The sequence below is a fragment of the Acipenser ruthenus genome, chromosome 41 (assembly GCF_902713425.1).
Source record: "Acipenser ruthenus chromosome 41, fAciRut3.2 maternal haplotype, whole genome shotgun sequence".
NCBI classification, from domain to species: Eukaryota; Metazoa; Chordata; class Actinopteri; order Acipenseriformes; family Acipenseridae; genus Acipenser; species Acipenser ruthenus.
This window is the reverse complement of record NC_081229.1, coordinates 380412-401138: the sequence shown is the minus strand read 5'-3', so window position 1 is coordinate 401138 and position 20727 is coordinate 380412. Positions and strand designations below refer to the sequence as shown.

General features: G+C 42.7%; 1 protein-coding gene and 1 long non-coding RNA gene across 15 annotated transcripts; one reads left to right on the top strand and one right to left on the bottom strand.

The window, feature by feature from the left end:
* The first annotated feature begins 1791 nt into the window (after positions 1–1791).
* Positions 1792–6674, top strand: LOC117433921 (phospholemman-like). Of its 2 annotated transcripts, none has more exons than XM_059011263.1 (8): positions 1792–1947; positions 3585–3634; positions 3879–3914; positions 4874–4900; positions 5185–5259; positions 5461–5497; positions 5945–5997; positions 6408–6674. In XM_059011263.1, exons 2-8 carry the CDS (start codon positions 3601–3603, stop codon positions 6425–6427), a joined length of 282 nt encoding a protein of 93 aa, XP_058867246.1. In that variant the 5' UTR covers positions 1792–1947; positions 3585–3600; the 3' UTR covers positions 6428–6674. The 2 variants fall into 2 exon arrangements, with proteins under 2 accessions (XP_058867246.1, XP_058867247.1); XM_059011264.1 differs by having other exon boundaries at positions 1793–1947; positions 3589–3634.
* Positions 4504–19364, bottom strand: LOC131709157 (uncharacterized). 13 transcript variants are annotated; one of them, XR_009311397.1, is made up of 14 exons: positions 19040–19363; positions 18321–18498; positions 17203–17454; positions 16227–16404; positions 15469–15720; positions 14657–14834; positions 13659–13910; positions 12847–13024; positions 11849–12100; positions 10873–11050; positions 10115–10366; positions 9303–9480; positions 8305–8556; positions 4504–7684 (listed from the first exon to the last, which is right to left on the bottom strand). It is a non-coding gene; the product is annotated as an uncharacterized LOC131709157 (long non-coding RNA). The 13 variants fall into 13 exon arrangements; XR_009311399.1 differs by having other exon boundaries at positions 4504–7602; XR_009311398.1 differs by having other exon boundaries at positions 8451–8556.
* Positions 19365–20727: the final 1363 nt, after the last annotated feature.

The following is a 20727-nucleotide window of genomic DNA, read 5'->3' as shown; positions in this document are numbered from 1 at the left end:
AATTGAAACATGACTAAACCAGGGTACCATTGCATGGGCTGACACTGTGTCAACATTAACCTTTAAAAGCCACATTAACTCTGAGCAACAATAAATAATGAATTGACTGGACTTCTTGTTTCATAACAAACAAGATCAGACCTATACAGACAGAGACCACTGTTACACTTTATTATATACAAAATATCTATTTATTATTGTACCCAGAAACACATCTAGTTTATAATAGTGCCCTTGTGCCAGAAGTCTGCTTGATTATACAATTATACAATTTCCACTACATACTGTACAGAAGCAGCCCAGTTAAAATAAAGGTTAGCTACTTTGAACCAAACACTTCCAGATTTACACACTGAAGCATGTTTATTGTGTGGTCCAGACAGCTTTAATATTACAGAGAGCACTTATGTATGTAAACTATGTGTTACAAGTTATAGTTTTTTACCATTTAGTTTTTCAAATTCATGTAGAATCCTGCATAGGTCACCCCCGCTACCCTAATCCCCCACCACCACCTCCACACCCACCTCCACCCCCCTGAAGCACTTCACACACTATGGCTGCATTGTCTTTTACTTATGACAAATGAAATGACTAACTTGTGCCTTGCACTATGTCAGAAGTTCATGCCAACTTTCCTGTAAGACTGTTTCCACTGCCTGCCAAAAGTGAGCAAATAAAAATAAAAGAACAACTCCAGAAACTGGAAGAAGTGACCCCGTAATAACTTTGCAGTCACAGGGGGAGCAACAAGTCTTCAAAAAAGACTATTTTACCCACCATTCTCACACTACAGGATACAATACGTTCCTTAGTTCTATTTATAAACCCAAACTTGTCAGCTTATGGAAAGTCATGTCAGCACTTCTTTCAAGAAGAACAAGAATGGCAAGATTTATTTTTGCATGTACCAAGACTAACTTAGACTTCCCATGAAGTGTCAGGCTGTGAAACCCCTACCTGCTCACACACTCACAATTCAAACACATGCAGGCTGTACCTCTACTTACTCTCACACTCACAATTCAAACACATGGATAGATACAGAAGAGTTTGAGCAGAAATGAAGCCCAAGAGAAAACAATAGAGCAGTCAGGGGTGAATCAGGGCCATGTGGATATGTTGGATATATTGTCATTCCTGGAATGCTGCTACACATTCCTCCCTAACCCTGCTAAGAGAGCGAGTGCTCCCCCTCCCCCACCCCCTTCATCACTTCATGTGCTGGCGTGTTAAGAGAGCGAGTGCTCCCCCTCCCCCACCCCCTTCATCACTTCATGTGCTGGCATGTTAAGGAGGTTGATCTAATCACATGGTTCATGTATTTATTAAAGTCACAGAACTGAAGAGGAGGAGACTGAAGCTGATTGATTAACCCTACAGATTGACTCCTGATCCCAGTGGAAATATTTAGAAGTACATTCTGCATGATCAATAATGAAATTGGTAAACTCTCAATACTACATTTGAGGTGAAACTTTAAGGAACTTTGGGCCATATTTTCAAAGTGTTTTCTTTAATAAAATTTAACTTTTTGAAAGGAGAACATTCCACAATAATGTTACAATATTACAAACAAACTATTTGAGTGTTTAAGAGACTTTAAATATGTGTCTTAGTTGTTTAGTAGAAATGGTACCTTTTAACATGAAAAAATTACTAATTTCCAATCCCTATCCCTATCCCCCCTCCCCCCTCCCCCAGGCCTGAAGCCTGAACTCCAGCCAATCCGGAGTCAGGAGCGCCTCAAAACGCCACAATGAAGCTACTCTTTAACAAGCCCCTATCACCCTCAGCTGTGTCAATTGAACCAACCTGGTGTGTGTGTACAAAAGGGCGTTGGCATGTAACTGAGCAAACAGACTTTAACTAGGTCAGTCCTTCCTGGGTTTGCACTGCAGACACAAGTCCTGCCTCCTCTCCTCGTGTGAGTTCATCTGGAATAGGGTGAGTGCTTGCCTGTTTCAGATTTTTAGTTTTAGTCATTACTGTTTCTAGACAAACATTATCTTGCTTTAATATATTACCTTTTTTAGTAGAATTCAATATCTTCCAGTATGGCTCTTCTGTGCTTTGATAAATCGTCCTTTGCTGATTACAAAGAAAAAGACTGTTGCGTGTGACTGTGCTTTGTGAAGGCCTGTTGAATTATTGAGATAGGCTATACAAGCAGTCCTTGTGCACACAGTAATAAATGGTTCTGTTTTACTTTTCAGTGCATTCTGGTAACATTTCTTCTTTTGTTTTTCAAACATTTTTCTTTGGTACTTTTTAAAATTCTAAGTCAGGAGGGCAAAGTATTTACTTGTTTAAGATGATGCCTTGCTTTTTATATGAAGCAATAAACTATTGTCTCTGTTTTTTAAGTTCAGTTGAGATATATCATTGAAGCATGACTAAAATTATTTCTGAACTTTAAGCATATAATCTACAGTACAGCTTTACTAAAACAAGAAATAGGTACATGTTTGGATGGGTTTTCTCTTCTCAATATATACCTTGTATTTGGAAAAGTTAAATATTAATTTACCTTAAAAGCCAGAGAATGAAAACTGTGCCATTTCATGATCAGTTATGTTAGTTTTGTCTAATGAGGATTAAGATGAGGTCTAACTGTTTTGAACCTGTGTCTCCAGTGGTGACAGGCTAGTAAATGAGACCTGTGCACAAGTAGTGAACCCCTGCAAATTGAAGTCTATTGTTGGTACTCTTTTAAACTGAGAATAACCCATAATATATCCCTTGGTGATGGGCTCTGTTTGTATATCAAATGTGTATTTTACATTCTGAGGGTCATTTATCCAGTTAGAGTGAAACTTGGCATGTGCTCTTGATAGTGTCTGACCTTGTGTAGCTTGAGTTCTGACCTGTGATTTTTAAAAATTCTAATCAAGACATACATCCTTAAAACTTGGAAAAAGTTCAGTTTTTGACAAAGCATCACTTATGATTTTTTCATATGGGCTCAGATGGAATTCTAGTACTTGTCTATATTGTGTGTTAAAGGTGACCTTGGCAAGCACTTGCATACATTATTTGCTCTCCTGTAGTTTTGGAATTTTAAATATTCATCTGAATATTGTATTTTCTATAGTAATAGTATACAGCAAGGAATGATTATCAAATACATTTAGAAGACATTAGGCTGTTGGTTAATTGAAGTAAGATTAGTCGAGACAAAAATTGCAACTGTAAAATCAAAGGGCATTGTTTTGTGCAAATAGTCGAAATTGAGGGAAATCAAGTTTCCTAAAACAGTGCAAACTTCGTCCGTGAGACCTAACCCTATTATCACCAGGTTCACTAACTCCAATTCAAAGTCTGTATAAAATAAAAAGTCCAATCTTTAACTTACAGAGTGGCTGTAAAATATCATTAATCACAGAAATAACTCTTAATAAGGACACATGTATTTTGTATGCTTGGAAACAGAGTGGAGCAATGTAAAGTAGTTTTTTTGCAGTTTTATAACATTGTAAAGTTTTATATACACAATTTATTTTGCATCGACTACAGTGAGAAGCAGCTGTCTGGCTCAACAGGCTTACATAAACAGCCTGACTGAATATTACATTTATTTTCAGGCAGGTCCTGCTGAAGATGGCTACAGTCACAGCCTTAGTTTTTCTAACAGGTAGGATATGTACTGTATTTGTTAGGTGAGCTTCCAGTTGCATGGTATTGCATAAAAATTGCCTAGTAGCATTTAGGAGGAAATGTTGATCCGATTAACACTTCAGTGATAAATCCAAATGCAAATGGATCCAATGTGCCCTCTCTAATGCTTTGTTCTCAGTGCAGTCCCAGCTTTCCCTTCCTTCCTTCCTTTGCTGCACTGCATTGGAACAAATTTAACTTCTAATTCTATTTATTTTCAGTACTTGCTGCCGCTTTAGTAGATGCTACAGAAACTGGTAAGAATTTCTTAAGGCAGGGATGGGGGCATACCTCCAATTTATATATGTCTAGCTAGGAGGCTGTGTGGTCCAGTGGTTAAAGAAAAGGGCTTGTAACCAGGAGTTCCCTGGTTCAAATTCCCCCCTCAGCCGCTTACTCATTGTGTGACCCTGAGCAAGTCACTTCACCTCCTTGTGCTCCGTCTTTCGGGTGAGACGTAATTGTAAGTGACTCTGCAGCTGATGCATAGTTCACACACCCGAGTCTCTGTAAGTCGCCTTGGATAAAGGCGTCTGCTAAATAAACAAATAGCTGGAAGGGAACCATGAACCATTTTAAACATTGAAACAAAATTTAAAATGATGCACAGATTGTTCAGCAAGCAATTGTCAAAGGTCAACACTTTTATACTGTGAATAAAGGAAGTTGTGCTGGGTGGGTGCGGGTAACTATGTCTGTTCACTATTGCAAATTAACTGTCAAATATTGACAAGACTAAAGTTTAAATGTGTTATGTAAATATAACCACTTTGAATGCAATGCATAATCAATTCTTAGATGTTCCAAGTACTGGGTGTGCATGAGAAACAGTGTAAGAAATCAAGATTTATTTCTCAAACATAATTCCAGTCGTCTTGATGTGATTTCCAATAAAGTTTAATTCCGGAACGGAGGAAAAACCAATGATACAGAGTACAGAACGTAACCACATATGAACTGCACAGACAAATCTTAAACAATACTGTAGGTTTAACCTTATGGGACTCTATTGATTTGAAAAATCTTCAGATCAGGCTCTTGACAGTGTGTGAGATTACAGGGGGAGAGAATTAAGGATTTATTCCTTCAAGAGAATTGTACAATGGTCACAATTAATACAATATAACGTCTTACAACTGTTCAGTGAAATTGTTAAAGATGTATATTGTGGTACTGCAAGTAAGCCAGGTTTTATCATGTATAATTCTTTTTTCAGCAGAGAAAACGGACCCCTTTACATATGGTAAGTCTGCTCCTTTTCATAGATCACTATCTTTCTAGCTGATCGCATACTTTTGATATTATAAACATAATAATTTAATCTCTAAATGACACTTAAACATTTCAGTTCTCGCATAAAGGCGGGGGGTCCCATCCATAGATACTTGTAGAAAATATAAACTGATTTGTGGCGCCTGTAATATATGTAAACAAAGACAGACTACCTCAGTTCACAAACTCGTCAGATGGGTGCGTTCATATTTTCAGGTGGTTTTAGACTTTTTTTTTTTTTTGTTTCAACTCCAGACTACAGTCAGCTGCGTGTGGGAGGACTGATCATGGCTGCTGTCCTCTGTCTCATTGGCATCTGCATCCTCTTCAGTAAGTACTGCAAGGGGGACACCTGCATATTGTTTTAGATTAAAGGGCAAAGATGCAACTGAATGAGCTCCTAACAACCAAGATGGGCTGAAATGCCTCCTTGTTTGTAAACTTTCTTGTGTTGTAATGGACAGTGCAATGCGTTTTTGCACGCATTAACAAGTGAGTTTAGTAACCTGGTTCTATGCTCCTCTTTTGCAGGTAACCATTGCAGGTGCAAATTCAAACAAGACAACAGGTATTAACTTTGTGTTGCCTTCTAAATAATTAGGTTGTGTATTATGTTGTATAGTGTCCTTGTGTGTGCAAAGTACCCTCGCAACGAAAGCAGTACTGGTGCCAATTTAACACATCTATTTAATCCACTCTTGTGAACGCATTTCTTTTTGTGCTTCTATTTTATAAGTGACCAAGCTTCTATTGGATGGTAAAATTATGTAGTGAATGTGAATGCTATGTTGTAACTGGCCCATGCCATTCTTTCTATAGCTATACAAGAAACATTTTGGATACAGAAACGCCTGCCAACCATGTATTTGTCATGCATCTCCAATACGTTTCAAATATGCTGTCTTTACCATTGAATCTGCTCTTGCTAACGGGGAGAACTTGTAGAAAAAAGGTGTGTGGGGGGGGGGGGGGGGGTTGATGTACAATCTATTTTGTTTATTTATTTTTTTTGCAGGAAAAGGGCCAATGGCACTGCAGCCACAACCGAGCACCTGCTTTCATCTCCAGGTAAAACAGATTTCCGTGTCAGTTTCCTGTAGTCGCAAAATGTCACTAGTATTTTAAGGCAATGCATTTTATTGTATTGGCTGAAAAGACGTAGTAATCCAATCAGGAGTTTCAAAGTGTTGTAATAATGACAGAGTTGGTTATTTAAATTTTAGTTTTTATCCAAATTTAACTTTCATAATATTGGTATAACAGACATGTACATCAACTTAAGTATATGGGGTAGGGTGGCATCTAGTTGCATTGTAGGCCTGGGTTCAAATCAATGTTCAGAAGTGGAATAAATTCAAGGTTCCCAGCCCCTGCGGGACAGGGTGTGCTTGAGTGAGAGGCCCAGAACTGAAACACCATTTTGCAAATTTTTGTGGGGAGGTTTTATTTGTAATCAATTTTTTTTTTTTTTTTACCAGCCCGGGCGAGCGAGTGCTGAAACTGCAGAGCAGGTCAAACAACAAACATGGCCACTTGCAGCTACTGTTTCCATGGTGATAGGTCAAGGGTATAATCAAGCTTTCTGAAATCGGTATAGGTCAGAGGTTCCCATCCCCAAGGGTACTGATGCATCCTGGAGCCGCGATGTGTCTGCTTTTAATATCATAACATGTACACTGCTCCTAGCTTTTTGTAATAAATTTGTATTTATATTCCAATAAAGTTTCTCATATTTGTTTGGTTAATTCTGTATTCTAGTGTAAATATTCATTAGGCAAGACTATTTTTTATTTTTGTTTTTTTTCCTTGCATCTGAAATCAAACCCCTGGGATTGTGGTTAACAAGCCTCAGGCAAATCAAGCTGTAGTTATTCCCCACCCCAGTTTAAATATTTAAGGCAGTAGACGTCAAACATGATAAAATACGAGGTGCCATTTATTTCCCTGCACTGCAAAACTGTTAAATATTTCAGTATCAATGCTGCCACACAGTGGTGACTAAGTGGAACTGCTGTGTCCACGCAGTATTTTAAAATAACATGTTTTATTACCTTCAATCACTTTTGATTGGATCAAATATGCTCCTGGTTTGACATAGGTAATTGGCTCCTCAAACAGAGTGTGTCTTTCTTTAAAATATACTTTGGTGTCTAGTTGGTGTGTTTGTGAAAAATGTGGTCCTTTGTAAGTGGTGGTGTCTAAAAAGTTTACTTCGCTGTTATGTGGTGGTGTGTGTTAAGTAACGAGATGAAATTTGTGAATTCCTTCTATGAAGTCATATGGGTCTTTAAAGTAGTGCTTTAAATGAACAAGCATGCCCTGTGAATGCCAGCGGTGTCTCTCCTACAGTGCAGTGTGCTTTAAATGAACAAGCATGCCCTGTGAATGCCAGCGGTGTCTCTCCTACAGTGCAGTGTGCTTTAAATGAACAAGCATGCCCTGTGAATGCCAGCGGTGTCTCCCCTACAGTGCAGCATGCTTTAAATGAACAAGCATGCCCTGTGAATGCCAGCGGTGTCTCCCCTGCAGTGCAGCGTGCGTACAGACAGTGGCATCAGAGTACAGTAGATCACTCACATTACAAGACAAATCCACAAACAGCAGCCTTCAGAGAGTCCCTCCACTGCGATGACTTTGTTATTTCACATGCAGACACGGTGCTGTCTCCCACACCTGCTCACAACGGCAAAACCAAAACCACATGAAAAGGACACTTCTCTCATCAGGCCCCATATTCAAAGTGTCACTTCATTACCTAAAAAAAAAAAACATTAAAAAATCTATAAATGCTTTCAGCCTAGTTGGACATTTTATACAACTTTACCTGTCCCAAGAGTGACCCCCAAAAAATACATAGCATGCACCCCAAGTTGAAAGAGGCAGCATTAATCCTTACAATAGTTACAGGGAAGAACAACTTCTGCATTAATTAACTGCACTGAAATCAAGACAATCAAGGCTATATAAAGAATCATTAAATACAATCACAAGTGTTACTAACTACCTTAACAAACAGTTACTCCGGGTTCAAATACAGTCAGCACTCTTTATTGCCACTCAATATTATTTTGAAAATATCACTTTCCAAAAGAGACGACATGTGGCACTGTAATACAGAACATACTTTTAAATCCGGTGTGCAGTGTGTGTGTGTTTATTGTGTTCAGGTTACCTTGTGTAGCTGCTCCAGACTCTCACTGTGTGTGTGTGTGTGTTTATTGTATTCCGGTTACCTTGTGTTGCTGCTCCAGACTCTCACTGTGTGTGTGTGTGTGTGTGTGTATATAGCAGTGTGTGTGTTTATTGTATTCCGGTTACCTTGTGTAGCTGCTCCAGACTCTCACTGTGTGTGTGTGTTTATTGTATTCCGGTTACCTTGTGTTGCTGCTCCAGACTCTCACTGCGTCGGCAGAGCTGAAGTGTTTGTTCAGAAGAGCAGGCAGGCTGTGCCACACTGACCCGGGGTGAGGCGAGGGGTGAGAGGAGGGGTGAGCTGTGCTGTGCTGTGCTGTTCAGCCTACCTGCCAGCGCCTTGCCTTTGTAGAGGAGTCCCTGTTGATTGACAGGTATGTTGAGCCTGTCAGAGACCAGACTCCAGACTGTGGAGACCTTCTCATCCGCACAGACCTGTCAAGAGACAAAAACACACAGACACACAGTGAGGGGATGAGCATTAAACACTGAAACTACATCTTCATCCTCTTCCAACTTGATGCATTCAAAACTTCACCTGAAAATAAGATACAAGATCACTGTGCAAACATCCCACAGCAGCATGCTTTAAATGAACAAGCATGCCCTGTGAATGCAAGCGGTGTCTCCCCTACAGTGCAGCGTGCTTTAAATGAACAAGCATGCCCTGTGAATGCCAGCGGTGTCTCCCCTACAGTGCAGTGTGCTTTAAATGAACAAGCATGCCCTGTGAATGCCAGCGGTGTCTCCCCTACAGTGCAGCGTGCTTTAAATGAACAAGCATGCCCTGTGAATGCCAGCGGTGTCTCCCCTACAGTGCAGCGTACTTTAAATGAACAAGCATGCCCTGTGAATGCCAGCGGTGTCTCCCCTACAGTGCAGCGTACTTTAAATGAACAAGCATGCCTTGTGAATGCCAGCGGTGTCTCCCCTACAGTGCAGCGTACTTTAAATGAACAAGCATGCCCTGTGAATGCCAGCGGTGTCTCCCCTGCAGTGCAGCGTGCTTTAAATGAACAAGCATGCCCTGTGAATGCCAGCGGTGTCTCCCCTACAGTGCAGCGTGCTTTAAATGAACAAGCATGCCCTGTGAATGCCAGCGGTGTCTCCCCTACAGTGCAGCGTACTTTAAATGAACAAGCATGCCCTGTGAATGCATTACAGTACAGTAGATCACTCACATTACAAGACAAATCCACAAACAGCAGCCTTCAGAGAGTCCCTCCACTGCGATGACTTTGTTATTTCACATGCAGACACGGTGCTGTCTCCCACACCTGCTCACAACGGCAAAACCAAAACCACATGAAAAGGATATTTCTCTCATCAGGCCCCATATTCAAAGTGTCACTTCATTACCTAAAAAAAAACAAAAACAAAAAAAAAACATTAAAAAATCTATAAATGCTTTCAGCCTAGTTGGACATTTTATACAACTTTACCTGTCCCAAGAGTGACCCCCAAAAAATACATAGCATGCACCCCAAGTTGAAAGAGGCAGCATTAATCCTTACAATAGTTACAGGGAAGAACAACTTCTGCATTAATTAACTGCACTGAAATCAAGACAATCAAGGCTATATAAAGAATCATTAAATACAATCACAAGTGTTACTAACTACCTTAACAAACAGTTACTCCGGGTTCAAATACAGTCAGCACTCTTTATTGCCACTCAATATTATTTTGAAAATATCACTTTCCAAAAGAGACGACATGTGGCACTGTAATACAGAACATACTTTTAAATCCGGTGTGCAGTGTGTGTGTGTTTATTGTGTTCAGGTTACCTTGTGTAGCTGCTCCAGACTCTCACTGTGTGTGTGTGTGTGTTTATTGTATTCCGGTTACCTTGTGTTGCTGCTCCAGACTCTCACTGTGTGTGTGTGTGTGTGTGTGTATATAGCAGTGTGTGTGTTTATTGTATTCCGGTTACCTTGTGTAGCTGCTCCAGACTCTCACTGTGTGTGTGTGTTTATTGTATTCCGGTTACCTTGTGTTGCTGCTCCAGACTCTCACTGCGTCGGCAGAGCTGAAGTGTTTGTTCAGAAGAGCAGGCAGGCTGTGCCACACTGACCCGGGGTGAGGCGAGGGGTGAGAGGAGGGGTGAGCTGTGCTGTGCTGTGCTGTTCAGCCTACCTGCCAGCGCCTTGCCTTTGTAGAGGAGTCCCTGTTGATTGACAGGTATGTTGAGCCTGTCAGAGACCAGACTCCAGACTGTGGAGACCTTCTCATCCGCACAGACCTGTCAAGAGACAAAAACACACAGACACACAGTGAGGGGATGAGCATTAAACACTGAAACTACATCTTCATCCTCTTCCAACTTGATGCATTCAAAACTTCACCTGAAAATAAGATACAAGATCACTGTGCAAACATCCCACAGCAGCATGCTTTAAATGAACAAGCATGCCCTGTGAATGCCAGCGGTGTCTCCCCTACAGTGCAGCATGCTTTAAATGAACAAGCATGCCCTGTGAATTCCAACGGTGTCTCCCCTACAGTGCAGCATGCTTTAAATGAACAAGCATGCCCTGTGAATGCCAGCGGTGTCTCCCCTACAGTGCAGCATGCTTTAAATGAACAAGCATGCCCTGTGAATGCCAGCGGTGTCTCCCCTGCAGTGCAGCATGCTTTAAATGAACAAGCATGCCCTGTGAATGCCAGCGGTGTCTCCCCTACAGTGCAGCATGCTTTAAACAAACAAGCATGCCCTGTGAATGCATTACAGTACAGTAGATCACTCACATTACAAGACAAATCCACAAACAGCAGCCTTCAGAGAGTCCCTCCACTGCGATGACTTTGTTATTTCACATGCAGACACGGTGCTGTCTCCCACACCTGCTCACAACGGCAAAACCAAAACCACATGAAAAGGATACTTCTCTCATCAGGCCCCATATTCAAAGTGTCACTTCATTACCTAAAAAAAAAAAACATTAAAAAATCTATAAATGCTTTCAGCCTAGTTGGACATTTTATACAACTTTACCTGTCCCAAGAGTGACCCCCAAAAAATACATAGCATGCACCCCAAGTTGAAAGAGGCAGCATTAATCCTTACAATAGTTACAGGGAAGAACAACTTCTGCATTAATTAACTGCACTGAAATCAAGACAATCAAGGCTATATAAAGAATCATTAAATACAATCACAAGTGTTACTAACTACCTTAACAAACAGTTACTCCGGGTTCAAATACAGTCAGCACTCTTTATTGCCACTCAATATTATTTTGAAAATATCACTTTCCAAAAGAGACGACATGTGGCACTGTAATACAGAACATACTTTTAAATCCGGTGTGCAGTGTGTGTGTGTTTATTGTGTTCAGGTTACCTTGTGTAGCTGCTCCAGACTCTCACTGTGTGTGTGTGTGTGTTTATTGTGTTCAGATTACCTTGTGTAGCTGCTCCAGACTCTCACTGTGTGTGTGTGTGTGTGTTTATTGTGTTCAGGTTACCTTGTGTTGCTGCTCCAGACTCTCACTGTGTGTGTGTGTGTGTGTGTGTATATAGCAGTGTGTGTGTTTATTGTATTCCGGTTACCTTGTGTTGCTGCTCCAGACTCTCACTGTGTGTGTGTGTGTGTGTGTGTGTGTATATAGCAGTGTGTGTGTTTATTGTATTCCGGTTACCTTGTGTAGCTGCTCCAGACTCTCACTGTGTGTGTGTGTGTGTGTGTATATAGCAGTGTGTGTGTTTATTGTATTCCGGTTACCTTGTGTTGCTGCTCCAGACTCTCACTGCGTCGGCAGAGCTGAAGTGTTTGTTCAGAAGAGCAGGCAGGCTGTGCCACACTGACCCGGGGTGAGGCGAGGGGTGAGAGGAGGGGTGAGCTGTGCTGTGCTGTGCTGTTCAGCCTACCTGCCAGCGCCTTGCCTTTGTAGAGGAGTCCCTGTTGATTGACAGGTATGTTGAGCCTGTCAGAGACCAGACTCCAGACTGTGGAGACCTTCTCATCCGCACAGACCTGTCAAGAGACAAAAACACACAGACACACAGTGAGGGGATGAGCATTAAACACTGAAACTACATCTTCATCCTCTTCCAACTTGATGCATTCAAAACTTCACCTGAAAATAAGATACAAGATCACTGTGCAAACATCCCACAGCAGCATGCTTTAAATGAACAAGCATGCCCTGTGAATGCAAGCGGTGTCTCCCCTACAGTGCAGCGTGCTTTAAATGAACAAGCATGCCCTGTGAATGCCAGCGGTGTCTCCCCTACAGTGCAGTGTGCTTTAAATGAACAAGCATGCCCTGTGAATGCCAGCGGTGTCTCCCCTACAGTGCAGCGTGCTTTAAATGAACAAGCATGCCCTGTGAATGCCAGCGGTGTCTCCCCTACAGTGCAGCGTACTTTAAATGAACAAGCATGCCCTGTGAATGCCAGCGGTGTCTCCCCTACAGTGCAGCGTACTTTAAATGAACAAGCATGCCTTGTGAATGCCAGCGGTGTCTCCCCTACAGTGCAGCGTACTTTAAATGAACAAGCATGCCCTGTGAATGCCAGCGGTGTCTCCCCTGCAGTGCAGCGTGCTTTAAATGAACAAGCATGCCCTGTGAATGCCAGCGGTGTCTCCCCTACAGTGCAGCGTGCTTTAAATGAACAAGCATGCCCTGTGAATGCCAGCGGTGTCTCCCCTACAGTGCAGCGTACTTTAAATGAACAAGCATGCCCTGTGAATGCATTACAGTACAGTAGATCACTCACATTACAAGACAAATCCACAAACAGCAGCCTTCAGAGAGTCCCTCCACTGCGATGACTTTGTTATTTCACATGCAGACACGGTGCTGTCTCCCACACCTGCTCACAACGGCAAAACCAAAACCACATGAAAAGGATATTTCTCTCATCAGGCCCCATATTCAAAGTGTCACTTCATTACCTAAAAAAAAACAAAAACAAAAAAAAAACATTAAAAAATCTATAAATGCTTTCAGCCTAGTTGGACATTTTATACAACTTTACCTGTCCCAAGAGTGACCCCCAAAAAATACATAGCATGCACCCCAAGTTGAAAGAGGCAGCATTAATCCTTACAATAGTTACAGGGAAGAACAACTTCTGCATTAATTAACTGCACTGAAATCAAGACAATCAAGGCTATATAAAGAATCATTAAATACAATCACAAGTGTTACTAACTACCTTAACAAACAGTTACTCCGGGTTCAAATACAGTCAGCACTCTTTATTGCCACTCAATATTATTTTGAAAATATCACTTTCCAAAAGAGACGACATGTGGCACTGTAATACAGAACATACTTTTAAATCCGGTGTGCAGTGTGTGTGTGTTTATTGTGTTCAGGTTACCTTGTGTAGCTGCTCCAGACTCTCACTGTGTGTGTGTGTGTGTTTATTGTATTCCGGTTACCTTGTGTTGCTGCTCCAGACTCTCACTGTGTGTGTGTGTGTGTGTGTGTATATAGCAGTGTGTGTGTTTATTGTATTCCGGTTACCTTGTGTAGCTGCTCCAGACTCTCACTGTGTGTGTGTGTTTATTGTATTCCGGTTACCTTGTGTTGCTGCTCCAGACTCTCACTGCGTCGGCAGAGCTGAAGTGTTTGTTCAGAAGAGCAGGCAGGCTGTGCCACACTGACCCGGGGTGAGGCGAGGGGTGAGAGGAGGGGTGAGCTGTGCTGTGCTGTGCTGTTCAGCCTACCTGCCAGCGCCTTGCCTTTGTAGAGGAGTCCCTGTTGATTGACAGGTATGTTGAGCCTGTCAGAGACCAGACTCCAGACTGTGGAGACCTTCTCATCCGCACAGACCTGTCAAGAGACAAAAACACACAGACACACAGTGAGGGGATGAGCATTAAACACTGAAACTACATCTTCATCCTCTTCCAACTTGATGCATTCAAAACTTCACCTGAAAATAAGATACAAGATCACTGTGCAAACATCCCACAGCAGCATGCTTTAAATGAACAAGCATGCCCTGTGAATGCAAGCGGTGTCTCCCCTACAGTGCAGCGTGCTTTAAATGAACAAGCATGCCCTGTGAATGCCAGCGGTGTCTCCCCTACAGTGCAGTGTGCTTTAAATGAACAAGCATGCCCTGTGAATGCCAGCGGTGTCTCCCCTACAGTGCAGCGTGCTTTAAATGAACAAGCATGCCCTGTGAATGCCAGCGGTGTCTCCCCTACAGTGCAGCGTACTTTAAATGAACAAGCATGCCCTGTGAATGCCAGCGGTGTCTCCCCTACAGTGCAGCGTACTTTAAATGAACAAGCATGCCTTGTGAATGCCAGCGGTGTCTCCCCTACAGTGCAGCGTACTTTAAATGAACAAGCATGCCCTGTGAATGCCAGCGGTGTCTCCCCTGCAGTGCAGCGTGCTTTAAATGAACAAGCATGCCCTGTGAATGCCAGCGGTGTCTCCCCTACAGTGCAGCGTGCTTTAAATGAACAAGCATGCCCTGTGAATGCCAGCGGTGTCTCCCCTACAGTGCAGCGTACTTTAAATGAACAAGCATGCCCTGTGAATGCATTACAGTACAGTAGATCACTCACATTACAAGACAAATCCACAAACAGCAGCCTTCAGAGAGTCCCTCCACTGCGATGACTTTGTTATTTCACATGCAGACACGGTGCTGTCTCCCACACCTGCTCACAACGGCAAAACCAAAACCACATGAAAAGGATATTTCTCTCATCAGGCCCCATATTCAAAGTGTCACTTCATTACCTAAAAAAAAACAAAAACAAAAAAAAAACATTAAAAAATCTATAAATGCTTTCAGCCTAGTTGGACATTTTATACAACTTTACCTGTCCCAAGAGTGACCCCCAAAAAATACATAGCATGCACCCCAAGTTGAAAGAGGCAGCATTAATCCTTACAATAGTTACAGGGAAGAACAACTTCTGCATTAATTAACTGCACTGAAATCAAGACAATCAAGGCTATATAAAGAATCATTAAATACAATCACAAGTGTTACTAACTACCTTAACAAACAGTTACTCCGGGTTCAAATACAGTCAGCACTCTTTATTGCCACTCAATATTATTTTGAAAATATCACTTTCCAAAAGAGACGACATGTGGCACTGTAATACAGAACATACTTTTAAATCCGGTGTGCAGTGTGTGTGTGTTTATTGTGTTCAGGTTACCTTGTGTAGCTGCTCCAGACTCTCACTGTGTGTGTGTGTGTGTTTATTGTATTCCGGTTACCTTGTGTTGCTGCTCCAGACTCTCACTGTGTGTGTGTGTGTGTGTGTGTATATAGCAGTGTGTGTGTTTATTGTATTCCGGTTACCTTGTGTAGCTGCTCCAGACTCTCACTGTGTGTGTGTGTTTATTGTATTCCGGTTACCTTGTGTTGCTGCTCCAGACTCTCACTGCGTCGGCAGAGCTGAAGTGTTTGTTCAGAAGAGCAGGCAGGCTGTGCCACACTGACCCGGGGTGAGGCGAGGGGTGAGAGGAGGGGTGAGCTGTGCTGTGCTGTGCTGTTCAGCCTACCTGCCAGCGCCTTGCCTTTGTAGAGGAGTCCCTGTTGATTGACAGGTATGTTGAGCCTGTCAGAGACCAGACTCCAGACTGTGGAGACCTTCTCATCCGCACAGACCTGTCAAGAGACAAAAACACACAGACACACAGTGAGGGGATGAGCATTAAACACTGAAACTACATCTTCATCCTCTTCCAACTTGATGCATTCAAAACTTCACCTGAAAATAAGATACAAGATCACTGTGCAAACATCCCACAGCAGCATGCTTTAAATGAACAAGCATGCCCTGTGAATGCCAGCGGTGTCTCCCCTACAGTGCAGCATGCTTTAAATGAACAAGCATGCCCTGTGAATTCCAACGGTGTCTCCCCTACAGTGCAGCATGCTTTAAATGAACAAGCATGCCCTGTGAATGCCAGCGGTGTCTTTCCTACAGTGCAGCATGCTTTAAATGAACAAGCATGCCCTGTGAATGCCAGCGGTGTCTCCCCTGCAGTGCAGCATGCTTTAAATGAACAAGCATGCCCTGTGAATGCCAGCGGTGTCTCCCCTACAGTGCAGCATGCTTTAAACAAACAAGCATGCCCTGTGAATGCATTACAGTACAGTAGATCACTCACATTACAAGACAAATCCACAAACAGCAGCCTTCAGAGAGTCCCTCCACTGCGATGACTTTGTTATTTCACATGCAGACACGGTGCTGTCTCCCACACCTGCTCACAACGGCAAAACCAAAACCACATGAAAAGGATACTTCTCTCATCAGGCCCCATATTCAAAGTGTCACTTCATTACCTAAAAAAAAAAAACATTAAAAAATCTATAAATGCTTTCAGCCTAGTTGGACATTTTATACAACTTTACCTGTCCCAAGAGTGACCCCCAAAAAATACATAGCATGCACCCCAAGTTGAAAGAGGCAGCATTAATCCTTACAATAGTTACAGGGAAGAACAACTTCTGCATTAATTAACTGCACTGAAATCAAGACAATCAAGGCTATATAAAGAATCATTAAATACAATCACAAGTGTTACTAACTACCTTAACAAACAGTTACTCCGGGTTCAAATACAGTCAGCACTCTTTATTGCCACTCAATATTATTTTGAAAATATCACTTTCCAAAAGAGACGACATGTGGCACTGTAATACAGAACATACTTTTAAATCCGGTGTGCAGTGTGTGTGTGTTTATTGTGTTCAGGTTACCTTGTGTAGCTGCTCCAGACTCTCACTGTGTGTGTGTGTGTGTTTATTGTGTTCAGATTACCTTGTGTAGCTGCTCCAGACTCTCACTGTGTGTGTGTGTGTGTGTTTATTGTGTTCAGGTTACCTTGTGTTGCTGCTCCAGACTCTCACTGTGTGTGTGTGTGTGTGTGTGTATATAGCAGTGTGTGTGTTTATTGTATTCCGGTTACCTTGTGTTGCTGCTCCAGACTCTCACTGTGTGTGTGTGTGTGTGTGTGTGTGTATATAGCAGTGTGTGTGTTTATTGTATTCCGGTTACCTTGTGTAGCTGCTCCAGACTCTCACTGTGTGTGTGTGTGTGTGTGTATATAGCAGTGTGTGTGTTTATTGTATTCCGGTTACCTTGTGTTGCTGCTCCAGACTCTCACTGCGTCGGCAGAGCTGAAGTGTTTGTTCAGAAGAGCAGGCAGGCTGTGCCACACTGACCCGGGGTGAGGCGAGGGGTGAGAGGAGGGGTGAGCTGTGCTGTGCTGTGCTGTTCAGCCTACCTGCCAGCGCCTTGCCTTTGTAGAGGAGTCCCTGTTGATTGACAGGTATGTTGAGCCTGTCAGAGACCAGACTCCAGACTGTGGAGACCTTCTCATCCGCACAGACCTGTCAAGAGACAAAAACACACAGACACACAGTGAGGGGATGAGCATTAAACACTGAAACTACATCTTCATCCTCTTCCAACTTGATGCATTCAAAACTTCACCTGAAAATAAGATACAAGATCACTGTGCAAACATCCCACAGCAGCATGCTTTAAATGAACAAGCATGCCCTGTGAATGCAAGCGGTGTCTCCCCTACAGTGCAGCGTGCTTTAAATGAACAAGCATGCCCTGTGAATGCCAGCGGTGTCTCCCCTACAGTGCAGTGTGCTTTAAATGAACAAGCATGCCCTGTGAATGCCAGCGGTGTCTCCCCTACAGTGCAGCGTGCTTTAAATGAACAAGCATGCCCTGTGAATGCCAGCGGTGTCTCCCCTACAGTGCAGTGTGCTTTAAATGAACAAGCATGCCCTGTGAATGCCAGCGGTGTCTCCCCTACAGTGCAGCGTGCTTTAAATGAACAAGCATGCCCTGTGAATGCCAGCGGTGTCTCCCCTACAGTGCAGCGTACTTTAAATGAACAAGCATGCCCTGTGAATGCCAGCGGTGTCTCCCCTACAGTGCAGCGTACTTTAAATGAACAAGCATGCCTTGTGAATGCCAGCGGTGTCTCCCCTACAGTGCAGCGTACTTTAAATGAACAAGCATGCCCTGTGAATGCCAGCGGTGTCTCCCCTGCAGTGCAGCGTGCTTTAAATGAACAAGCATGCCCTGTGAATGCCAGCGGTGTCTCCCCTACAGTGCAGCGTGCTTTAAATGAACAAGCATGCCCTGTGAATGCCAGCGGTGTCTCCCCTACAGTGCAGCGTACTTTAAATGAACAAGCATGCCCTGTGAATGCATTACAGTACAGTAGATCACTCACATTACAAGACAAATCCACAAACAGCAGCCTTCAGAGAGTCCCTCCACTGCGATGACTTTGTTATTTCACATGCAGACACGGTGCTGTCTCCCACACCTGCTCACAACGGCAAAACCAAAACCACATGAAAAGGATATTTCTCTCATCAGGCCCCATATTCAAAGTGTCACTTCATTACCTAAAAAAAAACAAAAACAAAAAAAAAACATTAAAAAATCTATAAATGCTTTCAGCCTAGTTGGACATTTTATACAACTTTACCTGTCCCAAGAGTGACCCCCAAAAAATACATAGCATGCACCCCAAGTTGAAAGAGGCAGCATTAATCCTTACAATAGTTACAGGGAAGAACAACTTCTGCATTAATTAACTGCACTGAAATCAAGACAATCAAGGCTATATAAAGAATCATTAAATACAATCACAAGTGTTACTAACTACCTTAACAAACAGTTACTCCGGGTTCAAATACAGTCAGCACTCTTTATTGCCACTCAATATTATTTTGAAAATATCACTTGCCAAAAGAGACAACATGTGGCACTGTAATACAGAACATACTTTTAAATCTGGTGTGCATTGTAGCAGTGTGTGTGTGTGTATGTGTGTGTTTATTGTGTTCAGGCTACCTTGTGTAGCTGCTCCAGACTCTCACTGTGTGTGTGTGTGTGTGTGTGTGTGTGTGTGTATAGCAGTGTGTGTGTTTGTGTTCAGGTTACCTCGTGTAGCTGCTCCAGACTCTCACTGCGTCGGCAGAGCTGAAGTGTTTGTTCAGAAGAGCAGGCAGGCTGTGCCACACTGACCCGGGGTGAGGCGAGGGGTGAGAGGAGGGGTGAGCTGTGCTGTGCTGTGCTGTTCAGCCTACCTGCCAGCGCCTTGCCTTTGTAGAAGAGTCCCTGTTGATTGACAGGTATGTTGAGCCTGTCAGAGACCAGACTCCAGACTGTGGAGACCTTCTCATCCTCACAGACCTGTCAAGAGACAAGAACACACAGACACACAGTGAGGGGATGAGCATTAAACACTGAAACTACATCTTCATCCTCACAGGACAGGCGAGAGACAAGAACACACACACACACACAGACACACACACACACACACACACACAGACACACACACACACACACAGTATCAGAGCAATCTAGCGAGGGGACGGTCGAGTATTGTCAAGAGCAAAAACACACTTTCATAAAAACTGCTGCTTTTGTATTATTATGGTCTGTATGTGTGTCATGCTATAGAAATGTATTGTGGTTTGTTCTTTTTTTGTGCTCTGTACTGTACAGTGCTTTGTGAAACGCTTGTACAAAAAGCGCTATATAAATGCAATAAATAAATAAATACACTGGAAGCGCTTCACATTGTCACAGACCAGTATTATGAACTTGCTCTTGGTCTACAGCCATAATATTGTCTGAGAATTATTTCTCAGTCTCACAGATGAAGCGACATTTAATACAAGTGCAGAAAAAAATGTGTCAATTTAAACACAATATTAACACTGAGGTGAAGATACAAGCCCAACATATTTCTCTTAGAGGTAGTCGAGCAAAGCAAGAGGCGAGGACGGATACATCTGCAGGAAACGCATGGATTTGAATTTGTTTCCAGGTTCAGTATTCCCCTCACGTGTGCAGGAGTGACGGCAGGCGCAAGAACGCTGTGTGTTGTGTGTGGAGAGAGTTCGGGTGCGTTCACGACACGCAGCCTTCCGTCATTCTGCGCAGAATCCGCACAGAATCGGAGCAAGTAGCCAATGAATTTTCAGAATCTTTGCAGACTCTGCGCAGACTTAGCGAAGTCTGCCTCTCGTGAACGCACCCCCTGTATTCTTAAATCGTGGGTGACGTGATTACGAGGCACACACTGACAAACCCCACACATTGTGTTTTTTCAGTTTATATCTTGTTAAAACATAAAACTGTATTAATTAAAATAAACTCCACACAAATACATAAACACAGTGAATTCTAATCAGAAATTACAGTTTAAGTGACTAATGTAATCAACCACCATGGATCCCAAAATGATAGATACAGATTGGCTAACATTTCAATGCTGCAGGGAACAAGAACAACAATATAATAAACAGCGACGTCACTCCTTCAGAACTCGTGTGCAGCGAACTCCCAACAATAAAAAGAAATTAACACACACCCGGTGACATTAAAACCATGAAGAGGCAACAACCTCGTGTGTGCACAATAAAGCATTAGCGGGGGCAATCAGATAAATCATCCATAGCAAAAAACAACACAGCAACATTAATTTGCGGTCCATTGTCGGACTGGGTCCGACATTGCAATTATTCCTCACAGGTCCTTTGTCGGACTGGGTCCGACATCATTATAGCAACGCAATAAACGCGTGTTTAGTCGTTTTTTCTCCGGAAAAAGCCGAGACA